Consider the following 12,177-nt stretch of genomic DNA (forward strand, 5'->3'; position numbering starts at 1 on the left):
ATGTCTCCTTTGGAAAAATATCTATTTAGATATTCTACTCATTTTTTGATTGAGTTGCTCTTTTTTATATATATTAAGTTGTATGTGCTGTTTATATAATTTAGATTAACACCTTGTCAATCACATCATCTGCAAATATTTTCTCCCATTCTGTATGTTGTCTTTTCATCTTATTAGCTACTTCCTTTGCTGTGCAATAGCTTTTAAGTGTAATTATGTACCAGTAGTTTGTTTTTGCTTTTATTTCTTTTGCCTTGGGAGATAGAGTCAAATAAATATTGCCACAATTTATGACAAAGAATGTTCTGCCTGTGTTTTCTTCAAAGAGGTTTATTTTTTCACGTTTTACATTTAGGTTTTTAACCTATTTTGAGTTTATGCTGTATATGGTATGAGGGAATATTTTAATCTCATTGTTTTACATGTGGCTATCCAGTTTTCCTAGCACCACTGATTGAAGGGACTGTCTTTTGTCCATTGTATATTCTTTCCTTCTTTGTCATAGATTAATTGGCCATAGCTGTGTGGGTTTTCTGAGCTCTGTATTCTGTTCTACTGATATATGTGTTTTACTTTGTGCTAATACCATGCTGTGTTGATTTCTGTAGTTTTGCAGTATACTCTGAAGTCTGGGAGGAATAGTCCTTCAGCTTGTCCATTTTTTTGAAGTGTGCTTTGGCAAATGAGGGTCTTTTGTTGTTCTAGGACTATATTATTAGGATTATTTAGGGATTCTGTGTTCTAGTTCTGTTAATTTTAAGATTATTTCTTCTAGTTCTGTGAAAAATGTTATGAGTAGTTTGATAGAGATGGCATTAAATCTGTAGATTTCTTTGGGTAGTATGGCCATTTTAAGAATATTAATTCTTCCAATCCAAGGCCACTGGATATCTTTCCATTTCTTTATATTATTTTTGATCTCATTCATCAAAGTTTTATAATTTTCAGGCTATAGGTTTTTCACCTCCTTGTTTAAGTTTATTCCTGGATGGGTTTTGTTGATGTGATTTTAAGTGAGATTTTTTGCTTTATATTCTCTTCCTCATGTTTTGTTATTAGTGTGTAGAAACACAATAGATTTCAGCGTATTAATCCTGTACCATGTAACCTACTGAATTCATTTGTTAGTTCTAATGGTTTTGGGGTGGACACTGGAGTTTTCTATATAAAGTACCATGTCATCTGCACATAGTGACAGTGTTACCTTTTCGTTTCCAAATTGGATTTTTTAAAATTTTTTTGTTTGTCTATTGTTGTGGCTAGGACTTCCAATTCTATGTTAAGTAGACATGGTGAGACTGAGCATCCTTGTCTTGTTGCCAAATTTAGAAGAAAGCTTTCAGCTTTTTACCTTTGAGTACTATGTTGGCTGTGGGTTTGTCATAAACAGCCTTTTTATGTTGAGCTATTTTCCCTCTATACCCATTTTGATGAGAGTTTTTATCATGAATGGATGCTGAATTTTTTCAAATGTTTTTTCTGCATCTAATCAGATGATCATGTGGTTTTTGTCCTTCTTTTTGTTGTGTACTATATCACAATGATTGATTTGCATTCATTAGCCATTCTTGTAACCCTGGAATAAATTCAATGAGATCATGGTGTATGATCCTTTCTTCATTTGTTGAATTTGGTTTGTTAATACTTTGTTGAGGATTTCTGCATCTATACTCATAAAAGATAATGGCCATTTTTTTTTTAGTGCCTTTGTTTGATTTAGATATCAGGGTAATTGTGGCCTTGTAGAATGAATTTGGGAGTGTTCTCTCATCTGCAGTTTTTTGGAATAATTTGAAAAGGATGAGTATCAGTTCTTCTTTCTAAGTTTGGTAGAATTCCATTGAAGTTCTCTAGTCCTGAACTTATGTTTGCTAGGAGTTTTTCGAATTGCAGATTCAATTTCACTTCTAGTGAGAAGTCTGTTCAAATTGCTTGTTTCTTCTTAACTCTATCTTGGCATTCTGTATGTTTCTAGAAACTATTCTCTTTTTCAGTTGTAGAATTTGTTGGCATATAACTATTTACAGTATTCTCTTATACTTTTTTGTGTGCCTGTAATGTCACCTGTTATGCATCCTCTTGCATTTCTTATCAAAATGAAGTGACTTTTTCACAGTAACAACCATAAAATCCAAGTTGGAAAAGAGTACAAACTGGGAAGATGATTCCTTCTACAGGACACTCACATTGTGACAACAATAATAAGTTATGATCCAGTAATTTATGGCGTGCCTTCAACAGGAATTTTCACGAAGCTGCCAATTTCATTTTCTGAGAACATTAATTATTAGGCAATTTTCTTTTGGGTGATGAATCTTTTTATTTTTCCGATATTGGTCATTGGTATAATATGATCACTCTACCATGTATAATCTCTAAAAATAGGATAAAGAAAATATATGTCCATCTCAATTTTTATTATTCTTCAGTTTCTATTATTTTCCATCCTCTTTGAAAGTCAAAATTATCAATTTTAATGCACAAATTCTCTGAAATTAGCCACTTTACTTTCAGTAGTGCCAACACATCCTTTCTTGCCAAAATACCCCTGAATTATTGAAAAGTTTCTTATCTTTAGTGCATTACTTCTAATACCTTTCCATTCAAACCTCTGGATATTGATGCATAGCAACAGAGACAATGTCTATGCTGTGCATCACTGAATAACCAGCACAGAGAACAGTGCCTGGTGCATAATTTGTACTCAGTCAACATTTCATCAGTTAAAAAACAGGTGAATTAATTCAAACACTTGTGTGTCCCTCATAGGCTGTAAGATATTTGGATGTATTACCACCATTATCTCATTTTTCTAAAGCTGAATGTATCAACTGCTCTTTTACTAAGAAAGTCACAACATTTCAGATTGTCAAGGTATGTGAAGAGCTCATTTGTGAAGATCCTTTTCTGGATATATAAATTATATCATACATGCCTAATAAATGAAATTATATTCTTCCAAAACTGAGTGAACTTCTCTTCCCCCTTTACACTTGCTTCTGTCCTTCCTAGTCTTTCTTTGCAACTGACATCAGCTCATTTGTCACAACTTCAAAATACCTCCCTGAACTATTCCTCTAACACTTTAATCTTCAGCTCTTTCCCATTAAGCTGTTGTAATCCCTCCACAGCAAATGTCTGACAGAATGTATCTCCATTATTTTTACTATTTTTTATCTTCATCTACTAGAATTTAAACACTGTGAGAGCAGGAAACTTCCTCATGATTTTGCTTTTGTGTCTTCAATGTCTAGGATAAGAACCTCTCAAAAATATTTGTCAATTAAGTGACTGAAATCAATTTCCTTACCTCAGTTTATGCAAAAAAAAAATCCGTAATTTTATCTAAAGCAGATAATATGATAGAATATTTTTATCCTAACTCATTTTTTCCTTAGTTCTTTATTCTCAAGTGTTTAACACCTATGTCTACTTGTAATTTCTCATTAATTCTGGAAACTACCTCTTATATTCCATGACTCCTTTAAGCTTGCTGGCCCCCTCTTCTCTACCAGGGACTTTATTGTGACTCCCTGAATATGTCATCCCACCATTTTGTTCCCCTCCAGCTCCATCCCAAATACAATGAGGTTTGCAAAGCACCATTCTGATATATAGTGAGATTTGTGCTTGAGTATGTGAGTGTCTGAGCATGTGGGGTATGAGAAATGCATGACGAAGACATTTTTTCTGATACAAATGTAAGAAAAATATGCTTATATTATGTCAAGGAAAAAATTCAAGGTTCAGGCAACATGTCAACCCAATATTCAAGAGAGTCCATAATACCTCAAAAAAAATACTAATTCTCAAGCAATTACACAGAGAATTATTAGAAACAATGAACCATTTTTATTGAGAATAGGTGATTTCCCAAACTATAAAATGTTAGGATCATCAATACAGTCATAACAGAGTCAGAGAATGAGGGAGTAGAGGATAATTTTTAGAACATTATCAGATGTTATCATGCAGCCTCAAGCCACAAAGATGCCAATCGAAAAATGAGAAATTGGAGGTCAAAGCTTCTGTCAGGCATGTAATTTCCTAGGCATAGCAATTGTGGGTTATAGATCCTTGAATCATCATTGCCTTCAGATGCGTAATTACAGAATCAAATGGTGCTTGGATTGTGATGTTCTAGCAGCAAGAAGAATAACACGTCCTATAGCAAACTGGCCTGTAGCTGCAGTAGCCAAAGCCAGAGCCGTACCCACAGCCATATCCAGTTCCATATCCACAGCCATAGCGGGAGCCATATCCACAGCCGTATCCACAGCCATATCCGGTACCATAACCGCAGCCATAATAGGGGCTAAATCCACAGCCATAGCTGTTTCCACAGCCATAGCCACAGGAGTTGCCATAGTAGTTGCAACACATGTTGTCAAGGGATGTGAATTCAGGTGGGTTGCAAGAGGAAGTTTCTCAAGTGTGTGTGTGTCTTCTATTTCCCTGGGACCTTTATATACTGTCAGTAATTGACAGACATACCATTCATTCCCTGACTTAGACAACAAATATGTAAGCAACCATCATGTGCCAGTCACAGTTGACATTCAATAATGCTTTGCTTAAATAGCTCATTATTTTGGAGATTCCAGTTTTATTTAGAGAGCATCATTTTAATTGTTTTTGTTGCTAAATTGTCTCAGTAGAATCATGTACCCCAAAACTGACACCCATTTTCAAAACATTCTATTATTTAACATATATCTTATAGTAAAAGCTTTTGGGGAATGTGTAGAAAAATCTGGCCCTTTTTGTCTCTCACCTTTCCTAAATCATCTGCCTCTGCCTGTAGGAAGAGAAATATTCCTTTCTCCTTTCTTGAATCATTGAAACTTCTTGCCAGGCTTCTCTCACCCAGATACCTACTATGCCAGATACCTATGGCATCTTGTATAGAAACCAAAGATGCCGCTAATTCTACAGAGCATGAAACAATCCCCAATAAGGGAAAAAAAATCTGGCCCCAAATGTGAGTAGTGCTAAGAATAGAAATCTGGATTTATAGCTATGCCTTCTCAATCTAGAGATGTCTAAATCCAAACATACACTATCTTCTCCCTCAAAACACACACTTGACCTTTCCATCACCAACATATAGTCAAAAAAGTGTAGTTGTTTTGTTTGTTAGTTGGTTTGATTTGGGAGATGTTTTGCTTATCTTACTTGTATAGGTTTTACTTATATCACCATGTTCAGAATCAGGCAGACTCCAAAATATGTTTTTCTTTCATTCAAGTAAAATTGATTATCAATATTGTGTTAGTTTCAGGTGTACAGCTTAGTGATTCAGTATTTTTGAAGACTATATTATAGGTTATTACAAGACATCACACTATATGGTGTATTCTTATTGCTTATCTATTTTAGAACTTGATGTCTGTTAATCCCATGGCCCTAATTTGTCTCTCCCCCCATCTCTATCCCCTTTGGTAACCACAAGTTTGTTTTCTGTGTCTATGAGTCTGTTTCTGTTTTGCATATACCTTTATTTTATATTTTCAAATTCCTCATATAAGTGATATCATATGCTGTTTGTCTTTGGGTTATTTCTCTGTCTGACTTGATTCACAGAGCATAATATTCTCTGGGTTCAACCATTTTGCTACAATTGGCAATATTTCATTTTTATGGCTGAGTAATATTCCATTGTGTGTGTTTGTGCCAATATTATGATGTGTTGATTACTGTTGCTTTGTAGTATAGTCTGAAGTCTAGGAGGGTTATTCCTCTTGGTTTTTCCATTTTTTCTGAAGAGTGATTTATCAAATGAGGGTCCTTTTTTGTCCTAGGATTATTTTTCTATGAATATTAGGATTATTTTAGGATTCTTTGTTCTAGTTCTGTGAATTTTAAGATTATTTGTTCTAGTGCTGTGAAAAATGTTATGAGTAATTTGATAGGGATTACACTAAATCTGTAGATTTCTTTGGGTAGCATGGCCATTTCAATTATATTAATTCTTCCAATCCAAGGCTGCTGGATATCTTTCCATTTCTTTATATTATTTTCACTTTCCTTCATAAAATTTTATAATTTTCAGATTATAGGTCTTTCACCTCCTTGTCTAAATTTATTCCTGGGTGTATTTTTTATGTGATTTAAATGGTATTTTTTATTTTCACCAACATTTCTTCATGTGTCATTATTAGTGTATAGAAACACAATAGATTTCTGCATGTTAATTTTGTGTCACGCAGCCTACTGAGTTCATTTGTTAGTTCTAATGGTTTTTGGGTGGACACTGGAGTTCTCTACATAAAGTACCATGTCTTCTGCACATAGTGACAGTGTTACCTTTTCCTGTCCATTTTGGAGTTGTTTTTTTTTTTTTAATATATTTTGATTGTCTGACTTCTGTGGCTAGGACTTCCAGTTCTATATTAAATAGACATGGTGAGACAGAGCATCTTTATCTTATCCCCGAATTTAGCAGGAAAGCTTTCGACTTTATCATTGAATATTATATTGGCTGTGGGTTTGTCATAAACAGCCTTTTTATGTTGAGCGATTTTCCCTCTTATCCACTTTGATGAGAGTTTATATGATGAATGGATGTTGAATTTTTTCAAATGTTTTTTCTGCATCTTTTCAGGTGATCATGTGATTTTTGTCCTTTTTGTTAATGTGGTGTATACATTGATAGATCTGCATACATTAAACCATCTTTGTGATCCTGGAATAAATTCAACTTGTTCACATTGTATGATCATTTTTTGTTTTGTTGAATTTGGTTTGTTAATGCTTTGTTGAGGATTTTTGTATCTATACTCATAAAAGATAATGGCCTATTCTTTTCTTCCTTTTTTTTTTTTTTTTTTTAGTGTCTTTGTCTGGTTGAGGTATAATTGTGGCCTTATAGAATGAATTTAGGAGTGCTCTCTCATCTTCAACTTTTTGGAATGGTTTGAGAAGGGTAAGTTCTTATTAATACATTGGGTAGAATCCCCATGAAGCCTTCTAGTCCTGGACTTTCGTTTGCTGGGAGTTTTTCAAATAACAGATTCAATTTCACTTCTGGTGATCAGTCTGCTCAAATTGTCTGTTTTTTCCTGACAGAGTCTTGGAATTTTGTATGTTTCTAGAAACTTGTCTATTTCTTATAGGTTGTCTAATTTGTTGGCATATAACTATTCACAGTACTCTCTTATGGTTTTTTGCATGTCTGTCATATCACTTGTTCTTTCTCCTCTTTTTTATTTCTTATTAAAATGAAGTGACTTTTTACAGTAACAATTCTGAAATCCAAGTTGAAAAGGAGTATAAACTGGGAAGATAATTCATTCTACTGGACACTCATATTGTGACAACAGTAATAAGTTATGATCCAGTAATTTATGGAGTGCCTTCAACAGGAATTTTCACAAAGCAGCCAATTTCATTTTCTGAGAACATTAATTATTAGGCAATTTTCTTTTAGGTGATAAATCTTTTTACTTTTCTGACATTGTTCTCTGGTATAATCTGATCACTCTGCTATATTTAATCTTTAAAAATAGGCATAAAGGAAATATACGTCCATCACAAATTTTATTATTCTTCAGTTTCTTTCCTTTTCTGTCCTCTTTGAAAGTCAAAATTATCAACTTTACTGCACAAATTCTCTGGAATTAGCCATTTTACTTTCAGTTCCGCTGCCAACACACACTTTCTGGCTACAATAACCCTGAGTTATTGAAAGTCTTCTGTTTTTACTGCATTACTTTTTTTTTTTTTAATTGAAGTATATTCAGTTAGAATGTGTCAAATCTGCTGCACAGCACAATGGCCCATCATGCATCTACATACGTATATTCTTTTTCATATTCTTTTTCCATAAAGGTTATTACAATATATTCAATATAATTCCCTATTCTATACAGAAGAAACTTGGAATTTTATCTACTTTTATATATAGTGGCTAACATTTGCAAATTTCAAACTCCCAAATTTATCCCTTCATACCTGCTCCCAGCCCCCGCCAGTAACTAAAAGATTGTTTACGATGTCTGAGAGTCTGTTTCTGTTTTTCAGATGAGTTCATTAGAGTTCTGCTTTTTTTTCTTTTTTTAGATTTAGCATATGAATGAAATCATATGGAAAATTCTTCTATCTTTACTGCATTACTTTTAATATCTTTCCATTCAAACCTCTAGATATCAATGCATAGTAACAGAAACAATTATCTGTCTTGTGCATCACTGAATAACCAGCACAGAGAACAGTGCTTGGTGCATAATTTGTACTCAGTCAACATTTCATCAGTTAAAAAACAGGTGAATTAATTCAAACACTTGTGTGTCCCTCATAGGCTGTAAGATATTTGGATGTATTACCACCATTATCTCATTTTTCTAAAGCTGAATGTATCAACTGCTCTTTTACTAAGAAAGTCACAACATTTCAGATTGTCAAGGTATGTGAAGAGCTCATTTGTGAAGATCCTTTTCTGGATATATAAATTATATCATATATGCCTAATAAATGAAATTATATTCTTCCAAAACTGAGTGAACTTCTCTTCCCCCTTTACACTTGCTTCTGTCCTTCCTAGTCTTTCTTTGCAACTGGCATCAGCTCATTTGTCACAACTTCAAAATACCTCCCTGAACTATTCCTCTAACACTTTAATCTTCAGCTCTTTCCCATTAAGCTGTTGTAATCCCTCCACAGCAAATGTCTGACAGAATGTATCTCCATTATTTTTACTATTTTTTATCTTCATCTACTAGAATTTAAACACTGTGAGAGCAGGAAACTTCCTCATGATTTTGCTTTTGTGTCTTCAATGTCTAGGATAAGAACCTCTCAAAAATATTTGTCAATTAAGTGACTGAAATCAATTTCCTTACCTCAGTTTATGCAAAAAAAAATCCGTAATTTTATCTAAAGCAGATAATATGATAGAATATTTTTATCCTAACTCATTTTTTCCTTAGTTCTTTATTCTCAAGTGTTTAACACCTATGTCTACTTGTAATTTCTCATTAATTCTGGAAACTACCTCTTATATTCCATGAATCCGGTAAGGTTGCTGGTCCTCCCTTGTCATGACCTCCTGAATAGATGTCATTCCACCTTCTCTTTCCCCTCCAGCTCCATCCTAGATACAATGGGATTTGCAAAGCACCATTCTGATAAATTGTGAGATTTGTTCCTGAGTATGTGAGTGTCTGAGCATATGAGGTATGAGAAATGGAGAAGACATTTTTCCTGATGCAAATATAAGGAAAATATGCTTATATTATGTCAAGGAAGAATTCAACATTCAGGCAACATGTGAGCCTGATCTTCAAGAGAGTTCATAACACTTAAAAAAAAGATTAATTCACAAGCAATTACACAGAGAATTATTAGAAACAACAAACTATTTTTATTGACAATAAGTGATTTCCCCAACTATAAAATGCTGGGATCATCAATACAGTCATAGCAGAGAATCAGAACTTGAGTGCATAGAAGATAACTTTTGGAAAATAGTCAGATGATATCACGGGGCCTCCAGCCACAAAGATGCCAATCAAAAAATGGGTAGTTAGAGGTCAAAGCCTCTCTCAGGCATATAATTTCTCGAACATAGCAACCATGGGTTATAGATCCTTGAATCAGCCTTATCTATAAATGTGTTGTTTCAGAAGCAAATGGGGCTTGGATAGTGATGGTCTAGCAGCAAGAAGAATAACACATCCTATAGCAAACTGGCCTGTAGCTGCAGTAGCCAGAGCCAGAGCCATATCCACAGCCACAGCAGGAACCATATCCACAGCCATATCCAGTTCCACATCCACAGCCATAGCAGGAGCCATATCCACAGCCATATCCAGTTCCATAACCACAGCCATAATAAGGGCTAAATCCACAGCCATAGCTGTTTCCACAGCCATAGCCACAGTAGTTGCCGTAGTAGTTGCAACACATGTTGTCAAGGGAAGTGAATTCCGGTGGGTTGCAAGAGGAGGTTTCTCAAATGGGTGTCTATGTTCTATTTCCCTGGGACCTTTATATACTGTCAATAATTGACAGACATACCATCCATTCGCTGACTTAGACAACAAATATGTGAGCAACCATCATGTGCCAGTCATGGTTGACAATAATGGTTTACTTAAAACAGCTCATTATTTTGGAGACACCAGTTTTTATTTAAAGAGCATCATTTAAGTTTGTTCTGCCTAAGAATTGTTCAGTAGAATCATGTACCCCCAAACTGATATCCATTTTCAAAACTTCCTATCATTTAGCATATATCTTATAAAACAAAGTTGTGGGGATATAGGAAAATTTTCTCCCTTTTTCCTTCTCATCTTCCTAAAACACCTGCTTCTGGCCATAGGGAAAGACATACTGGCTCCTTTCTTGAATCATTGCAACTTCTTGCCAGGCCTCTCCTACCCACTCTGTATTCCATTATCTCCCCCTTGTCCAACTCTCCTCAAACCCTGAGAAGCAGATCAATATCTGATAAATCAAAGCCAAGTCCTCCCACTGGGGCAGTGACTACTTTACAGGGGTAGATACAGTGTGCTGTATGTAAGGGCTTCTTCTTGTATTTCCTCCTTCCATGTACCCAGCAAAGGGTGCAGGCAGGCAGCCCTTTTTTCTCTCCCAGTTCTTGTAGCTACATATGTCTTGTCACTGATGAAACTTTCACAGCCTAGCCAACTTTATTTGTGTAGGAAGCAGGAAACTTCAGCCCAGAAATTTTTTTTTTCATGTGCAGATCTTAACCAGAGTTTTGTGTTATGAAATGTCAGTACATTCCTAGAATTCAATAAACCAGCCTTTTCTTCTCCTATGACTAGTGTTCCTTGAATGTTTAGTTCATACAAGATGAAGCTGAAGGTGAGTGGATAACTTTGATACCTACAGCAAAAGCTCACCGTCAACTCCTAAAACATTCATGACATAAAGTAGGACAAAACTCAATTTTGTCCTCTATTTATATATTCATTAATCAAAAGTTCTCAACCTTTTACAAAAATGTTCATTGTGAGTTTGAAAGATAATGTGTCCTCTTTCTTCCAAATAATCCTATCACACTTACCTTTTCAACATACAAAAGATGAAAATGAGCCTTATTTCTTCTGCTATTAATATTTTTCTTGCCACCCTTACTTCTCAGCTAATAAATCTCCTATATATACATCAAAACTCAGAACTAGAATCAGTTCCTTACCGAATCCTTTCCTCACTGCTATCGTCTGGATTGGATCACCCTCTTTTTTGCTCCTATGTGCAGACACAAGTCATAGCACTTGTCAAGTTTTACTGAAACTATGTCTTGCCTCACTAATTAAAACATGATGTTTTTGAGGAAGGATTGCGCCTTCCACATCAGAACTTTCAGGCAGAGAGGGCATTTGATCCTTGTTTTACAAAAGAGAAATTTAAGGATCAGTGGGGGTTAAAGAATAGACCCAAATTAAAGCCACTTCTGGGAGGCATAACTGTGACAAGTTGTTCTGATGCCACACTGAGTAGCCTTTCACTGAAGCTCAAAGTGTGGCCCGGATTCAGGAAATGGTGTTTGTTTTTGACCTTCAAATTCCACCACCTTTCAAAAATGTCTGACATTATGACTTCTTTATTTTTTATGAATTTTTTTAAAATTTTATCTTTATAGCCTCAACTGAACCATGGTAATTCTGCAAGAAGATACCTGTATTTAGCACTTGGGATTAGATAGATGGATGGATGGATAGATAGATAGATAGATAGATAGATAGATAGATAGATAGATAGATAGATAGATAGATAGATGCAGGTATAGACCTCATCCATGTATTTCCTCAATTGCAAAATTTCATGTGCAACACAACTCAGACTCCCTGCAAAGTATCCTTCTGATATACTAAAAGTGACTTAAAAAAGCAAAGAATCTGTGGGAAAAATATACTTTTCAATGAAGTTGAACTTTGCATTCCAATCACTAAAGAATTACAAAGTTTATCCACACTCATAAAACAGGAAAGATTAGCGTTTGGAATCACTTATCAGAACTCCTCAGACTTATTATGACTGATTTGCCTTGCAATGATCCAGGTGGTTTATAATAGTGGGGAAGTGATCGTAAGGACCCTTGCTCTAAGTTCTTGATATTTCAGAAAAGCCATAATAGAAAAAAGCTTAGTAGAAAATGAGGTGCTAAGTAGAACTGAGCATCATATCTTGGCCTGACTTTTCCCTCTC

General features: G+C 34.8%; 2 protein-coding genes across 2 annotated transcripts; both read right to left on the minus strand.

The window, feature by feature from the left end:
• Positions 1 to 3,817: 3,817 nt before the first annotated feature.
• LOC102505903 (keratin-associated protein 21-1-like) lies at positions 3,818 to 4,526 on the minus strand. The gene has a single exon (XM_014561593.2). It carries the CDS (start codon positions 4,381 to 4,383, stop codon positions 4,141 to 4,143), a length of 243 nt encoding a protein of 80 aa, XP_014417079.2. The 5' UTR covers positions 4,384 to 4,526; the 3' UTR covers positions 3,818 to 4,140.
• Positions 4,527 to 9,338: 4,812 nt separating this feature from the next.
• Positions 9,339 to 9,979, minus strand: LOC116662726 (keratin-associated protein 21-1-like). The gene has a single exon (XM_032476832.1). The coding sequence runs from the start codon at positions 9,904 to 9,906 to the stop codon at positions 9,652 to 9,654; it is 255 nt and encodes an 84-aa protein (XP_032332723.1). The 5' UTR covers positions 9,907 to 9,979; the 3' UTR covers positions 9,339 to 9,651.
• Positions 9,980 to 12,177: the final 2,198 nt, after the last annotated feature.

This window comes from Camelus ferus, chromosome 1 (assembly GCF_009834535.1).
Source record: "Camelus ferus isolate YT-003-E chromosome 1, BCGSAC_Cfer_1.0, whole genome shotgun sequence".
Lineage (NCBI taxonomy): Eukaryota > Metazoa > Chordata > Mammalia > Artiodactyla > Camelidae > Camelus > Camelus ferus.

Bases quoted from the DNA above. Each gene is read 5' to 3' on its own strand.
- LOC102505903 (XM_014561593.2), bottom strand. From the start codon at position 4,383: ATGTGTTGCAACTACTATGGCAACTCCTGTGGCTATGGCTGTGGAAAC.
- LOC116662726 (XM_032476832.1), bottom strand. From the start codon at position 9,906: ATGTGTTGCAACTACTACGGCAACTACTGTGGCTATGGCTGTGGAAAC.